General features: G+C 44.3%; 1 protein-coding gene across 4 annotated transcripts in view; it reads left to right on the forward strand.

Moving 5' to 3' along the window:
* SV2B (synaptic vesicle glycoprotein 2B) overlaps positions 1 to 10,838 on the forward strand; it is a 60,791-nt gene extending 49,953 nt beyond the window's left edge. For all 4 annotated transcript variants that reach the window (XM_038147058.1, XM_038147057.1, XM_038147055.1 and 1 more), the window contains 6 exons: positions 1,019 to 1,107; positions 1,829 to 1,993; positions 4,520 to 4,653; positions 5,383 to 5,583; positions 7,841 to 8,000; positions 9,019 to 10,838. In XM_038147058.1, the coding sequence (XP_038002986.1) occupies positions 1,019 to 1,107; positions 1,829 to 1,993; positions 4,520 to 4,653; positions 5,383 to 5,583; positions 7,841 to 8,000; positions 9,019 to 9,202 (933 nt within the window). In that variant the 3' untranslated portion in view covers positions 9,203 to 10,838. The remainder of the gene's footprint in view (positions 1 to 1,018; positions 1,108 to 1,828; positions 1,994 to 4,519; positions 4,654 to 5,382; positions 5,584 to 7,840; positions 8,001 to 9,018) is intronic.
* Positions 10,839 to 16,299: the final 5,461 nt, after the last annotated feature.

A 16,299-nucleotide genomic window follows, 5' to 3' on the forward strand; every position in this document is an offset into this window, starting at 1 on the left:
CCTCAGAAAATCTGGTTTTTGCAAAGAGCTGTACTCAGACTGCACTTTCTGTGCAGATGTGTGCACCTGCAAGCTGCCATGCTGCCAGGCAAGCCCTAAAAGGCCCCTGTGAGCATCACTGTCATCCAGCAGTGCAGAGCTTCCAGGAGCAGCCACAGCCCCAAGCACTTGGCTCTCCTCCTGAGCAGATAAATATTGATTCTCTCTCCTCAAGCCTAAGTGAAATTACCACCTGCAAGTGGAGGCGGAAAGTGCTTGCTCTTTGTTCCTGCTGAGACCAAGTTTCTAAGAATGTTATAATGTCTCCTAGGCTAATTTAACCTTTCCCACCTGCTATGCTGCTCACCTAATGCCCATGTAGGACTGTGGAAACCCTTGCTAAAACTTCTAGTCTTGAAGGATGAGCTGAAAATAAAGGAAAGTTCTTCTTAATAGTAATGCAGGTGCTATACTATTACTATACTTACATGTCAAGGTAAGAGCTTGAGGAGTTGCATCTCCTCATGTTCTTGGCAGCATTTTCTGCAGTGAGTCAAAAGTAGATCTTGGTTTGCTTCCTGCTTGGCTTCATCCCTACCTGATTTCATCTTCTACCTCCTAAAGTGCCAGCTGTGTTTGGGCTTTTGCTCTTCAGAGAGCTTTCGATCTCAGTTTGAAAGCACTCCTGACACCATACATGTATTTGAAAAGATAAAGTTGTCAGAGGGTCTGAGAGCAATCTCATATCCACATTTGCTGATATAACCTGAGAGAGACACTGCCTCACACCCAGCCCTGATCATGCACTCCAGCTCATTACAGAGGGCTCAGATCAAGTCCTCTGGCACTGAGCTGATTTTTTGTACGCCATTTACTCGATAAATATAATTTTGAAAAAACACTGAATGTAAGCCATAGGTCTGACCTTCCTCTAATGAACCCATTTTTCTGACATTAGGTTTATGATGCACTCAGAAATTAAGCTGTTAAGTGCCTGCTGGGGTGTCCTGGCTGCTAATTCCTTCTTGTGGATTTGTAGGTCTGGGACAACGTGCTATATTGTTTAACAGCCCAGTACAGGATGAACACACTGATGCTGGCTGTGGTTTGGTTTACAATGGCCTTAAGGTAAGGAAGATACTTCTTTATATTTTTCAGGAAACTAAAGCACTATTCAGAGTCTGAATAGTTATTTACACATGTAAATAAACTATTACAAAATTAATCCTGGTCTTATTTTAAAGAGTCTTTGTGAACTAAGCCTTGCTCTCCTACAAATATTGATCGATCTGACTGCTTTATATGAAGTACAAGGTGCTTTGAACAAATCAGGACTTGAGAAGTAGTTGGTAGCACAGTAATAGATTGACTTTCTCACCTTTAGACCTTTCACTTGGCCTTGTCCACACACACAGAAAAAAGACACAACCCTACCAGACTCTCAGCTGCTCCTTAGTCTAGATCAACACCACTCAGGGGAGTCTAAATCTAAACTACAGGTGAATTTTGTCTAACTCTCACTTGAACTGCACACTTACAGAAATCAGCCCAGTTTGGTTTTTTTTCTGCTAATTTAATGGGTAGCAAGGTTGGTACATTTCTGCATTCCCCAGCCAAGGGGAACTGAAATGAATTGTCCTGCTTCAAGTGAAGGAGAATGGACCAAGATGCTTCTGAGATCAGCAGGGTGCTTAGAGAGCAGAAACACTCTGCTCACTCCTATGTGAGAACTGAGCAAGAATTTGTGTCAGAGATGCATTCACATTTGGAGTTTAACAAGTTTACAAGCTGTGAAGTGGATCTTTGGAAGAATCCTTTGTCCCTGATGTGTCTCCCAATCCTGCTGCAGTTACTATGGCCTTATTGTCTGGTTCCCTGACATGATCCGCTATTTCCAAGACGAGGCATATGAATCCCGAGTGAAGATCTTTGATGAGGAAGAAGTGTCCCATTTCACCTTTAATTTCACCCTGGAAAACCAGATCCATAGAAATGGGGAATACAGGAATGACAAGTAAGTGAATAGAATTTGCTTTGATATATTCAAACTGAAATAAATTTCTAGAAAACTCTTTCTTTCTTTTCCATTTTCCACCAACTTGAACTTCTCTGTTGCTCTTTTGGACACTCAAACTAAATCTCTCAAGTCCCAGAGGCAGTTTTTGACAGGTAAAAGATCATTTCAATCCTTTTTTCCACCTACTTTGCCTCTGTCACTGACTTCTGCAGAACCCAGGGGATGCCTGTGAGGAGTCCTGCTTCCAGCAGCCCTGTGTTGGGATCAGGGCAGCACCTGGCCGTGCTGGGCAGCCCTGGATGCAGAGGTGACTTCTTTTTCCTTAGCCCACACTGACATCTACTGGGCTTGAGCAGCCACTGGTATTGAAATTGCCGCTGTAGTTCCAAAATAAAAAGCTATTTCTTCCTGAAGTCCTCTATATGAATTACCCCAGTCTCCATCCTGCAGCCCGTTAGTGCAAGCTGGGCCATGCCCATCCTGGGGTGCTTCTCCCACTGCAGTCACTTCCTCCCCACAGATGAGTGAGTCACCTTCTCTTTCAGTGTTTTGAAGTCAGTGCATCTGCTCCAGCAGAACATCATTGCTTTCCTTCCTTTTTTTCCTCCTATTTGGGCTGGCCTTGTTTTTTCTTCTGCATCCATCCTGGACCCCAGTCACTCTATGTTTCACGGCAGTGTAAATCCTACTCATTCCATTACTACTATTCAAAATCCCAATAAAAATGAAAAATATCCCTTTGTAATTTTAATTTCTGTGATCTCATTGCCCCAGGTAGACCTAACAGGATGCTGCTCCAGCTGCCTTGCTGGAGGGAGCTCCTCCCCATGTTCAGTGTTACACAGAACACTCGTTGTTTTAATCTTCACAGCTGAAACATCTCATTGCCCAGCCAGGTTGTTCCAATCCCCTCAGAAACCATTTCCTTGTTATATATTTGATAGACATTGGTGGGGGACCCCAACACATGTCCTTATGTCCTTCCATACACCTCCCCTGCAGCAAGGGGCTGAGCTTGAGATGGAAACCTAGCCCCACAATTCCTGTTCCCCAGAACAACATGGTTAGAAGTGGATGTTGGTCAAATGTAGGGACTGGGGACATTTTTCTTATGCCTAGAGGAGGTGCTGAATTTTCACTAACTCCATTGAGAATTAAGGATACTCAGCACTTGGCTGGATGAAGACATAAAACTGTGATGTAAATCACTATTCTCCCACCTTGGCCCTCTCCATTTCAAATACTCAAAACCTCATCAAGCTAAATTGCAGTAATGCCCAGGAGTTATCTCAGAATGGTTTACAGCTGTGTTTACTCTGCAGCTGTGAGCTAAAACTCCATGGATCACCAGGCCATTGCTCTCTGACTCTTCTAAAGTTGGGTGTTAAGAAAGCAAACTGCAGGGGGAAAATGGGTTTTTACAGCTTTTAGGAGTAAATACATCACAGGTAAATACATCACTGAGAAAACGCAGAACAGCTTAAATTTTGCTGTAACCTGTGAGACCCTCTGCATGGAGCAAAACACTTGAATAATCTTCTTGCAGTATTTTGTGCATTAATAATTTCTGTTAGTAGGCTCAGTCAAGAAGCCCTGCAGTGCTCATTTAAAGGTGTAAACAACCATCACGTTACGCCGTGTTAAAAGTGCTCAATTCAATTAAGCTGCAGAGTATATGTTAGAAGGCTTTTTTTCATCTGGTGACAGTCATGGCCTCTTTAACTGGAGCAATAATGCTTGTTCTTAATAGCTCCTTACATCTTCTAAACGTGGCTGTGCATTACCTAATACATCTTCTCAGTGTTCCTGCAAAATCTCACAGGTAAATCAATATTGTGTCATCCTTCAGGCAGCCAGGTCAGATATGTCACGCTTCCCATCAGAGGAGAAATCAATCACCTGACACAGTTTATTATTTTTAGTGAAATCTGTTTTCATTACATTATAAGTAATAAACCTCGAACAGAGATGGTTACAAGCAGAACTCAGATAATCTTCCCACTCTCTCCAGAATCCCTACTGCATTTTCACTTAAAACATCACTTTGAGTTTAAACAACTGTCAGAAACCTTTCACCAAGTGCCTCAATGGGCTCCTGATAATGTCTGGTTTTATTTATGATGGAGGAAGGGGGAGACTAAGGAAGGCAGCAAGGTCAGCTCATGAAGGAAATGCTCTGCATTGACTCAAATTCTGTCTTCTTCAGACAGATTAGGGCTGAACACAAGAGGATTTCTGTCCCCTCAGCTTTAGAAGCACATTTTCTCAGATGTGATTATTTTGAGGAAAAGAAAAACTGCACAAATCCTAAAAGATCCATGTCTCTTTTAAAAAAATACTCTTCAGACTCTTCTAATAAAACACAGATGGACTGGAGGGAGTAACACATTCAAGCAACACCTTTTCTGTAAATGACACTAGAAATTAGAATTAGTGCTCTGTTTCTTGAAACAGCCACTGCACACTATGCAGTGTAGAAAACATCTTAAAGCACAGAGTGAAGTTCTGTTTCCTGCCCCACAGATTTATTGGCATGAAATTCAAGGAAGTGAGATTTGAGGATTCATTATTTGAGGATTGCTACTTTGAAGATGTGAGATCCACTGAGACCTTCTTTGAAAACTGCACCATCATCTCTACTGTCTTTTATAACACTGGTAATGGGATTCCTGCTGCAGTGTCATCTCTGTAACTAGGAATTTTTTTTATCAGAAAACTATTTTATTAGAACTATTTTATCTGCTTTCTGGGAGAAAGGATGGTAGGGATCTGTGTGTTTGAGTGAGTGCTGGGTAATGAGAGTGATGCTGGAGGAAAAGAGTGTGATGCATTTGGAAGGAGACCTCAGGTGGCTCCATCAGTGATTTTAACCCCATGGCTTCTGCTGTCTCTGGGTGCTGTATGGGAAATGCCAAATTCTGTGCTCAGGCCCTGACAGGTTAAAGTAATGGCAAAATTCTCAGCACTTTGCAGCTCTACTCAGTAAAACTGGCGTAAAATATCATTTCAAGCCACCAGCAGCTGAAGATCATCAGCAGTAAAATATTCACTAATTTATACCAAAGAAAGCTCTTAACTTCTACTCTAAGAACAAATGATATTGCTATGAGAACCAGAGCCTGCATTGCCCTGTCCTTGTGGCATGGGGATACTGGTTCAGTACACTGAGTACACTCCGCAAATAAAAGGAGTGTATGAGCTTGCATCTGCCAGGAGCCGAAGACTCAGCTAGAGTTTGCCACTCTAATAAATTTCCACTGAAATCAATATTCCCTGGCCATTTCCACTGGATGAGAAACTTCTCTCTGGTCTTTGGTTTGGTCCTTGCTGTTGTATGAGGAGAGTTCAGCCAAGCAGGGTCAAGCCTTTGCCTCTTTCCCTCACAGATCTCTACGAACACAAATTCATCAACTGCAGGCTCATCAACAGCACGTTCATGAAGGAGAAGGAAGGCTGCCACATCGACTTTGAGGAGGACAATGATTTTCTGATCTACCTGGTCAGCTTCCTGGGCAGCCTGTCTGTGCTGCCAGGCAACATCATCTCTGCTCTGCTCATGGACAAAATCGGGAGGATAAAGATGATTGGTGAGTGGGGATGGTGGGTGATGGGTGATGGGGCAGGACAGGGTGGAGCTCAGCCCTGCAAACAGCCCTGCTCAGTGTGACTGCACACTGGCATGGCTCTGGTGGGAGTCATCCCCAAAACAAAAGGAGCAGAAGGATAAAGACTAGAGAGTCAGGCAGGTGATCCATGGCAGTAAGTGACCTACTCCCTGCCTCCTCACCCTGCTTCTCTGTGTGTCTGTAACTTTTTTTTTTTTTTAATTCATTTTGCCTTTTGTGTCAAATCTTGCATGTTTTTGCAGTGTTCAGCAAATCAGGGTCAGAGCTAGAAAAGGAGCTCTTGGTCCTGTTGAGTTGCTGCTGAAGTCCAGAGCCTCTGTATAAATAAATGAACATTTTGCTTGTAGCAATGAATATTCACAAAGGTTATTTGATGTGGCAGCTCGACAGCCTAGGAGTTCCCTCCTTTGGTTTTTTATCTGATTTTCAAATGATTGCACAAGCAGCTTCAGAGACCATATGGTAAATTAACTGACCATGTCACAGCCAAGAAAGGAGCCACCCTTAAGCATCATGGGAGTAAGTTATCAAGTTATCACCTTATCAGCTTTATGAATACTTTGGGAATTGCTGGTGTTGCAGCCTCCAGGGTTCAGACCTTGCTCTCATCCCATGATATGGGAATCATGGCCTGAGGGACAGCCACAGGAAGGTAATAAAAACAGGAATGTGGCTCAGGGGTAAGGGATGAATCACTCTCTTGAGCTCTTCTTTCTCCTCTGAGAACAGAGGGAAGGTTTAGCTCAGCCTCACCTCCAGACAGGTTAAAGTAGAGCAAGATGACTGTCTCAGGAATTTACACTGAATGAAAATGAGCATTCATGTGGTGAATTTGAAAGAGACCCAAACAAACCAGAGGGTCTGTGAGAAATAAATTAGAGGAAGCTCAGTGAGAATCAGATTGTCCATCCTGCAAACATGTCAGCACGTCAGCATTTTCATCTGGAATTGAGATGACAGCTTGAGCCCTAAATGCTTATTTCTCCTGCAAAAAGAAGAGAACAGGACAAAAATTAGTGATGACATGCTGAAATGTTTCACTGTGGAATTTCCAATTGAAAGAGCCTTCTGGCGTCCCACCTGTATCACTCTGTCTAACATATTATTTCTGGTCAGCTTAACAGGAAAACTGAATTTCTCCTTTGCGTTTTGTGCGTCGCTGGGGCTTCAATTCATTTTTATCACATCCTGCCAAACCTTCTCTTGTACAAAACAGCAGATCTCGTGGTGTCCTCACCTGTGCTGGGCTGGGCTTTTGCAGCAGGGGGAATATCCACACCACACTGCGGGGATGTAGTCTGGCCTTGTACCATGGAGGAGAAGTGGACGTGGAGTCCTGCACAGCAGCTTTTCAAAGGCAGGCCACTGCAGTGGCAAGAGACAACATAATGTCCAAATTGAAGCATTTTAGTTACACTTCAGCATCCAAATTATTTTGGATGACACTAAATTGACTCCAAAACCACCAAACAACAGAGAAAATTGTTTGCTTTCCTGGTAATCAATGGAGATATTTCAGTGATAACAGAACATTCTGGTGAAAAATAGTTTGATTTTTCCCAAATTTCATCTTTTAGTTGAAAATTCCCAATGGGGTAGAAAGCAGTGATGTAGCTATTAATATTTCTGAATCTGAACTGTGCCTAACTGAGCATGAATGCTCTCACTTTCTCCCTCGGTGATGTTCATAAAATTATGGCTCCTGTGCAAATGTGCCATGAAATCTAATGATGTTCTTATAATTAAAAGAGACCTCAAGTGCTTCATACAAGTGACTGTAAATTATCCTAATTGGGACTAGAAATGTGTCAAGTGATACGATATGAAATGCACAAGCTTATCACTTGAAACTCAAGTTGAAAAACCTTCACAATGATGCTTCCTCCTCATTGACTTTTATGTTTACTTGTCTCTGCTCTTCTTGGGTCCATCTGGAAGCCTGAGATGCTGGAAGCCTGCCTGGAAAAGCCTGTCTTCACAGTCTTTGTAGAGCAGGACTATCAGCGAGATCAGGTGGACATTGAGAACATTTCCAGTCTGGCTTCCAGCATCAGAGAATGACAGATAGGCAGCATCAAGGTGTTTTTGGATCCTCATAGATTTAATACTTATTGAGATGAAATGCCATCACTTGAAAGCCATCTTTAACAAATGTATTTGCTCAGCTGTGGACAGGGGAAGCTGGTGCCAGGGTTTTTCTGTTGGTTTGCCCCTGCAGGCGGCTCGATGCTGATCTCAGCCGTGTGCTGCTTCTTCCTGTTCTTCGGGAACAGCGAGTCGGCGATGATCGGCTGGCAGTGCCTCTTCTGCGGGGCCAGCATCGCCGCCTGGAACGCCCTGGATGTCATCACCGTGGAGCTCTACCCCACGGACAAAAGGTGCTCAGAACATTTCTCCTTTTAGTCTCCACCCTCTACCTAGTCCTCTTGTTTCCCAACGAAAAAGCCACTCTAGAGACCTGTAGGTGGGGGAGCTGTATATTTTTATTTATTTTACTTTCACCAGTCCTTCAGGGCTGTGTAATCCTGGGTCAGAACAGATATTTGCAAGCATAGTTCTGCATGTATGACAGGTTGAACACAGGACATCACGTGGACAAATGGAAATTATAAATTTCCATTTATAAATATAAATCAAAGAATCATAGAACCATGATATCACAGAACGGAAGGGGCCTTAAAGATCAACTAGTTCTAAAGCACCAAATGAATGAAGTACTCTGTCATTTCCATGGATGCGCATGGAGGTCTGACCTTTCACACTTCATCCTCATCCTCTCATCATGGCCCATGACTGGGGCAAACCTCCCATCCAAAACCTGGAGAAAACCATGCACACAGAGTGATCTGGGACATGGGGAAGAGCAGAGGACTTTGGGACAATGTCCTGTGGATTAAATCTTTCCTTACATCATTATAAGCTCCTTTTTGCCTTTTTCAGACTGTTGGGGGAAGCCAGAAATGAAGGAGAGGGACTGTACATTAAAAGTAGTGGGCTTTTAGCTGCTGGGTGGACTGGGATTTAGAGGAGAGCTGTGGTTGCTTCTTTGATGACAATCCAGTCCAGGCAGCCATTGGAAGGGTTTTGAGGAGATCTACAGCAGATTTTGTCCTGCTGTCTTTGGGAAGGGCAGAGGCTGACAGAGAGGGCCATTCTGGGGCTAGGGAGAAGGCAAGATGAAAAGGAGAAATGAGTGCACACAGACATTCTCTTCATTCACACAGACACGCAAAACAGCTGCATCTATTTATCTACTTATTTATTCTGCCCAGTTTTACTTGCTAGAAGCGTAGCCTGAGCAACATAAGAGCATTCACAAAATTACCCATCCAAACCTTCTGTAGCTGTGCCAGAACCTGCTTCCTAACCATTGTTTTCTGCTTTTCCTCCCCACAGGGCAACAGCCTTTGGCATCCTCAATGGTCTTTGCAAGTTTGGTGCCATCCTGGGGAACTCTATCTTCTCCTCCTTCGTTGGGATAACTAAGGTGGTTCCCATCCTTCTGGCCTCCTCCGCTCTGGTTGGAGGTGGCCTGCTCGCTCTGCGCCTGCCAGAGACTCGAGAACAGGTCCTGATGTGAGCAACAGAGGCCCTGGGGGCTTGTGGGGGGGCAGATGTAGAAGAAGAACAAAAAAGAGCCATGTGTGGAAAACCCAAAACGTTCATTCTATACTGTTCTGTCGATACCTCAAAGCGAGACGGCAGAGGGACAGAGGAACTCGCAGGAATTTAAACAAAACCATCGTTCCTGACCTTGTTACAGCCACGACTGGTGCATGCAGCCCCCACACACCCCTTGCAGAGCTTGGGTTCCACCCTGCCTATGCTGGGAGCCCCCCCCGTCCCTGTCCATCCCCCTGCAAGGACACCAGACGCAGACAGCGGCTCCGTGCGTGCGTGGGTGTGACATGGGAGGACAGACCCGACCCTCCTGCCTCTGCCCAGCTGGGAGACCCTGCCCTGCCTGGCCATCCACCTCAGCTGTGCTCAGACACGCAGAGCATCCAGGGAGGGCAGGTAACCAGCCTGCTCTAGGTGAGCTCCAGCAATAGGGCTAACAGTTGCAGATGTGGCCACGGGCCCCAGCTGACTTGATTTTGGGATTACCACTCCACCCACCTGCAAGAGTGAGAATCCTGATTTCTCAAGGATGTGAGGGTGGGTGCTCAGCTGTCTCAGAAGACTCAGAGCTTCAAAGCCCTTTACTGTCTTCACCTGGGCACAGGAAATCACTAGACACCTTCTTGCTGTGGAAGAGAAATATCTAAATAATTATATATATATATATGTATTTACACCTACTTGCAAACATGCATACACCCATTGAAGTGATCAGCTATTAAAAATTAGGATTTCTAATTTCTGCACCCTTTAGAGGATTTTAAGAGTGGCACCAAAAGCAAATCCCAGTAATTCAAGTTTATCAGACCAAGTTTATCATGACTTATCAAGTTTATCAACTTAGTGACACTTTGTCCTTTACATCCAGATACCAAATATTTAAATGTATTAGTGGCTGGGAATATATATTTCTACAATGATTAAGAGAGTTTTTTTCCTTACAGCTTTCACAGAGGAGAAATTGATATGATATTGGAGCATTCCACAAACCAAATGTGTACATATTATCCAGTGTAAATAGGGGATTTTTGCCTAATACCTAGAGAATGGTAACTGTGAATTTACCAGCATTTTAGCCATATTATTTGAAGAATATGATGCTTGATTTTCTAATATACTTGGGTCTCATTGAAACACTGTAAGCACAGTTACTTAAAGCCATTTAACTTGTTACACAGGGAATGCACACAGCAAGCTTTCACTGTACAGGACATTAAATTCCCCATTAAGTGGCACAGTTTAGCTTGATATCCTGTGGAGAACATTTCTGAAATTCGTGTGCCCTTTTTATCATACAAGTTTAGTCCTGTTGCACCCAGAGGCAAAGTGAGTTGTGTATTTTGGGGTGTGTTTTTTTGGGAAGCCAGAACGAAAAGCACCCTGTTCAATAACACATCAGTGCTCACAATGAATGAGATAACACTAATTGTACCCTTTCAACAAGCTCAGCAACAGACCAGAATTGATCTGAAACCACCACATAGTGCAGCTAATTTGTCAAACCAGAATATTTTCTGACATGAAAAGTTCTTTTGTACTTTTGCTGGTGATCTTCTCATTTACCTTTTGTTGGATCTTCTTTGCTGGTTTTTGTTTGTTTTCAGCTTTTTGGTGTTTTTTGGGTTTTTTTTTTTTGGGGGGGGGGGGGGGTTGTTTGTTTTTTTTTTAAGCAAACCAAGCAAGGCTAGGCTGAAATCCTGCAGGAGTGATGTCTCACACCCCTGCCTTTGGCTGCACAGGCACAGCCCCTGCACTTAGGCACCAGGGCCAGCCCAGGCTGCAGCTGTGGGACTCAGCGTGGTGCTGCTGCAGGGGCAGCTGAAGGACACAGCAGGGTTAGGTCACAAGCAGCAAATCCTAGCCAATGAGGCAAAAGCCTCTAATGAGCATCACTTTTATCATTGTGTCAATCAGGGATAAACACTCACGGATCAGCTAGGCTACAATGGGCTCTTTGAGATTTTTGACCTTTATTCTGAAGTTCATGAAATTGAGGAAATCACAAGCTGCCGTAATAACCGAGCTTATTATGCCTCATTTCTTTTATTTTATGGGTAGCTTAGGGCTTTTTTTATTATTCTTTATTTTATTTGTCTTCAAAACAGCAAGGTTCCTTCTCTAAGGTAGGAGTGAATGTAATTATGTCCTTTGGCAGCAGTTCATAGCTTCTGTTCAGAATCACAGCCTAGAATGTGGGTTTTTTCTCTAAGAATATTTGGTCCTTTTGCATGATGAGAAACAGTTTAAATATGTATTTTAACACAAAAGGTCACCATGACCTTTAGGTTTCCATTTTGTTGGGCTGTGCTTGCCAATTACCACATTGCAACTGGACAGAGGGGGAGAAATTTTGTTTCATTTTCTGGACTGTTCATTTGTGCAGCTCTGAGGAGCTAGAAACTATTTGTCTAAATATTTATTTTGCATAACATTCCTATTTACATGTCACCCAATGCTCACAGCAAACCTGACTATTTGTGCTCTCCACTGACATTTTGCAGTGACATTAATGACATCATTTATTTTGCAAAACTTCCCTGTTAATTTCCAGAGAAGGAAGAAACTGAAGTCATGAGGAGATAGAAATGGCAAGGTAATATTAGGGAATATTATCTGATATTAGAAACCTTTTTTCCTTACAAAATGGCTCTTTCACAGGCTGCTAAACCTCACCTCACTGACCAGCTGGGACAAGGTAAAGTATAATGGGATCTCAATGTCACCTGGAAATTCTTTGCACCCTAAAATCCATGGGCCAGTCACTTGAGGGCTAAGGGATATTGCACGTGTTGGGACAAGGCTCCTGTCCCTGGCTTGACCAGGGAGTTTGTGACCTAACAGGGGAGAGCAAACACACAGCACAGCTGGCATATGAGAGATAATGGAGAGCCTGAGATAAAGGACAACAGTGAGCAGAGAAGGAAGAAATGAAGGGCTGAAGAGAGCTCCCATCACCTAGCTGAGACACCTAGGGTTGGACTGAACAGATTGCCATTATTCTCAGCTGAAAGGCAGAGAAAATGTGTGGGACCCTGCCCAGGCCCTTTGCTGAGCTGGAGATTGCTTGCCCTGGACAGTCCTGCTTTTCCAGGGACAGAGAGATCCAGGGCAGCAGCTCCAGCTCAGGCATTGCATTTGTGGCAACTGGGCTGACATGTCCCACCCAGTTCAGTGGGGACAGGCTTAGTCAATATTCCCAAAGTGTTTATTTGCTGTCCTTGCCACAGTGTAAATTAGTGTAGGTGTCACACTGCTGCTCTCCCAGAGCACAACAGCAGCTGGGTGCAGACCCCTCTTCATTGGCTGGGGTTTGTTTTGGGCTCAGTTTCAAGGCTTGGCCACCTGCTAGGCTTAGCCTCAGTCAGGGATCCTTGAACCTCAAGCAAAGGAAGATTTCTCCTCAGGCACCTCCTCTGATGGCTGTAAAATCAGCATTGCTCCTGCTGTTCAAGGGCCAGCACATCTCCTCCCTCAGTTCCCCTGCCCACATCTGCCATGCTGGACTGTCTCTGTCTTGGATACACTGGACCATCCACAGAGAAATCTGCTGACCACAGGTCCCCGATGGTCTCTGCACCATTTCCATGGACTTGTGAACTTCACTGCAACAGGGACACAGAGGACCAAGGCAGGGGACTTGCCTTAAATCCCAAAGATCTCTTCTAGAGGACAGCTGGATCTCCTCATGCACGTGTGGCACAGCAGGACAGCCACTTAGCCAGGGACATTGTGACATGGGAAAGGCGAGTCTAGGGAACCCAAAGTGGCCTGCTGTGGCTTTGTGATTTCAGCTCTACAGCACTGTAGTGGGAGGAGCCCATTGCTGAACTTCTGAGCATGCAGACACGGGCTTTTATAGGAACACCACGCGCTGTTGATACTATTATTAAAGACCAGTGGTATTACAATAAGAGTTCTGCCTCCTTGTATTCCCCGTTGATTTAACAGGTTGTGGTATTGTGATTTATTTACTCCAGTTGTGCAGGACAGCTCCTGTTACTGCCTTTGGCTCTGCTACATCCTAGAGGTGGTGGCTGCAGCTTGTGCTGGGGGGGTGGTCCCCTCCTTGCCCATATCAACATCACTCTTCAAAATTCCTTGAAATGCTATGGGACTTACAAATCGTGGTGTATGGGATCTTCTGGACTATGAAGGGGATCAGTCTTGGAAAACCCATATCCAGTGCCAGAGGTTTGCACACTGGGAAGTGCTCAGGCATCCTGATGTCCTTCAGTGATGCTGGAGAGGCACTGAGGGATGTTCCCTGAGCCTGGGAGTGGTCCAGCCCCAAGGCTGCCTTCACACAAGGGCACAGAGCAGGACTGCATGGAGCTGAGCTTTCTGCAGATTCCAGGTCCCTTCCAGGTCCTGCTTTGAGACCTCCAACAGCAGAGTATACTCTGATGCTCTTAAGGAGGCCCTAGGTCCTTTTATATTCCCTGCTTATGTCCTTTGGCTTTCCAAAGGAGTCACAAAACCTGAGAGGATATTTTTAGGTTTATGTAGACTTGAGCCCTATGTATTTTATTTTGCATTAAGTTTCTCCCTCAGTTTCTTACCCTTATATTAGCAAATGCTGCTTTTAGGAAGAACCAAACCTGGGAACTGTGAAGGAAACAAAATGAAATTAATTTCTTTGCTGTATGTGATGCTAGTGCTGTATAAATGTACACACACTGCAAGTTCCACTGTAAATAACACCTGGTGTCGTGCTTTAATGGAAAGTTTCATTTAGATGTTCTGTCAACTCTGTGTGTGAAATAGCCAATTCCAGTCCCTTGCTTCCTTTTCTTCATTTAAAACCTTCTTTTATTTTTTTATTTGATCTGTGTCTGGTCATCACTGGAAATTGCAGCTGTTCCAATGGATTTGTTTTTGTTCTCTCTGTCACATTAAAAGGCTGGAAGAAAAAGAATGGCTCTTGTAGTGTTTGTGTTTAATGAACATTTTGAGCCTTTTCACAAGGGCTCTACTGGGTAACTTTGTACCCTGACACTGTAGGGGCTTTCTTTGATGTTTGCTACTTGTTCATCCTCCTTCTTTCATACAATCCCAACTTAATTATGTCTGCCTTCTATCACAATCCTTTCACACCATGGACAACCAAACGCAGGACGCAAGAAAATCTTTACCCTGAAAAATTTTCTGGTAGGAGGAAGCACAAAATATCTTCAAATGCTGTGGAAGACCAAAAAGCTAAACTCTGCTTTGTAACAAGAATGCCTCCCCAAAGAAGTACTGCTTTTGAGGCTTGGCACACCCTCTGACCACAGTACACTCCCTTCTCAGATGCATTTCCAGGGATGTGAGCTCTTTCTTTCTATTTGCAGCTCTTTGTATACATCTAACTGTCCAGGCCATGCTTTCAGAGCAATGATACAGACAGCAGCAACTGCATAGGAAAAGAGCTCATGGCACAAGCAGTGGAGGCTGGCTGCCAGACTACGGGGCTTATGCAAGAATTTCTTTATGTAAAACATTAAATGCAGTAATCTCACTTGTCCTAGGCCCACTGGAGGGTTTTGATTTGAGTCAGCTGTGGCTTGTTAAAAAATTTAAGTGCTGAAAAGTTGTTGGGTAAATCAGGGATTAGTCCTCTCATCACATCCACTGTGCAAGCAACATGCTAAAAGTAATATTTAAGTGAGAGATAAAGAGCCAGAGAGATTGGAAATGTAATAAGGAAACCCTGAAGGTATTTCCATCATCAGGGGACTAAACCAGCATTTTCCCTCAGCTTGGGCTCAGCTGGGTCCCATAGGACCTGTTTGGGCTGGGGTTCCACGGGGTGAATCAGAGCCAGCGGCAGTCTGGGGTTGGTAAGGGCTGGCCTCAGGTGGGAATCAGCAAGGATTGGTCTCAGGTGGGAATCAGCAAGGACTGGTCTCAGGTGGGAACAGGTAAGGGCTGGTCTCAGGTGGGAATCAGTAAGGGCTGGTCTCAGGTGGGAATCAGTAAGGGCTGGTCTCAGGTGGGAATCAGTAAGGGCTGGTCTCAGGTGGGAATCAGTAAGGATTGGTCTCAGGTGGGAACAGGTAAGGGCTGGTCTCAGGTGGGATCAGTAAGGATTGGTCTCAGTTGGGAATCAGTAAGGACTGGTCTCAGGTGGGAGCTGCCAGCTGTGAATTTTGCCATGCTCCTGTCCAACTGCAGAGTGCAGAGCTATGGAGTCTCCCTTCCCTAAGCTCTTCTGTGTGTTTGGCCTGTAGGAAAATGTGCATCAGCAAACACCATCAGAAAGCATTTTCTACAAAGTGAGTTCTTAGATAAAGGTCAGAGATTTGCACTGAAAGCCTTGCAGGTGTTTTTGAGTCTTTCTTACTCCAGGCTAGTTGACATTCTGCATAAGGCTGAAGTCTCAGTAAGCAGAAAAATCCCATATTTGAATGTTCAGAGAGGGTTGGTTACAAAAACAGTGCATAAAAACCCCTGACTAATTTTAAAGTAGGGCACAGGGAATTTAAAAGCAGGATTACATGACACATCTGCCTGAGATCACACAGGATGGACTGGTTGGTAAGAAAACCTTTGCAAATCTGTGTTCCTGCTTTTCCATATTGATGTTCCTGCCCTGACCATCATCATGTGGATTTTCTGGCACAGATTCTCGTTGCTGCTAATAAATGACCCAGATTCCCTGGATGTGCAAGTTCATCCAAGCTGTCACAGAAGGTTACCCCGTGGAGGAAGAAGGCTGGGGATGATGGCATTCTTAGCAGCCACAAAGTAAATCCAGCAATAGGTCTGAGTGATGCTCCTGAATTGTGAAGTGACTTCATATTAGAAATGTGATTTGAGTCAGATTATGGTAAAATGGCAAATCAGTGCTCCTGTATTTCAGATCCTAATTTGGGGACTTTAAAAGTAGAGACCAAACTTGGTAATCCGAGTTCACATTTGTGGAAAAGACAAGGGAAGGGCAAAACTTGGCCAGGTCCATGTGGATGGGAAATGGAGCCCTGTTTTTTTCAGCTTGGGGCAGAAATTGCTGGACACTGAGCGCTCTGCCAATGCACAAACCATGGTAGGATTTTGGGGCTGATACTGAGTCTGTCC

This window comes from Motacilla alba, chromosome 10 (genome assembly GCF_015832195.1).
Source record: "Motacilla alba alba isolate MOTALB_02 chromosome 10, Motacilla_alba_V1.0_pri, whole genome shotgun sequence".
NCBI lineage: Eukaryota > Metazoa > Chordata > Aves > Passeriformes > Motacillidae > Motacilla > Motacilla alba.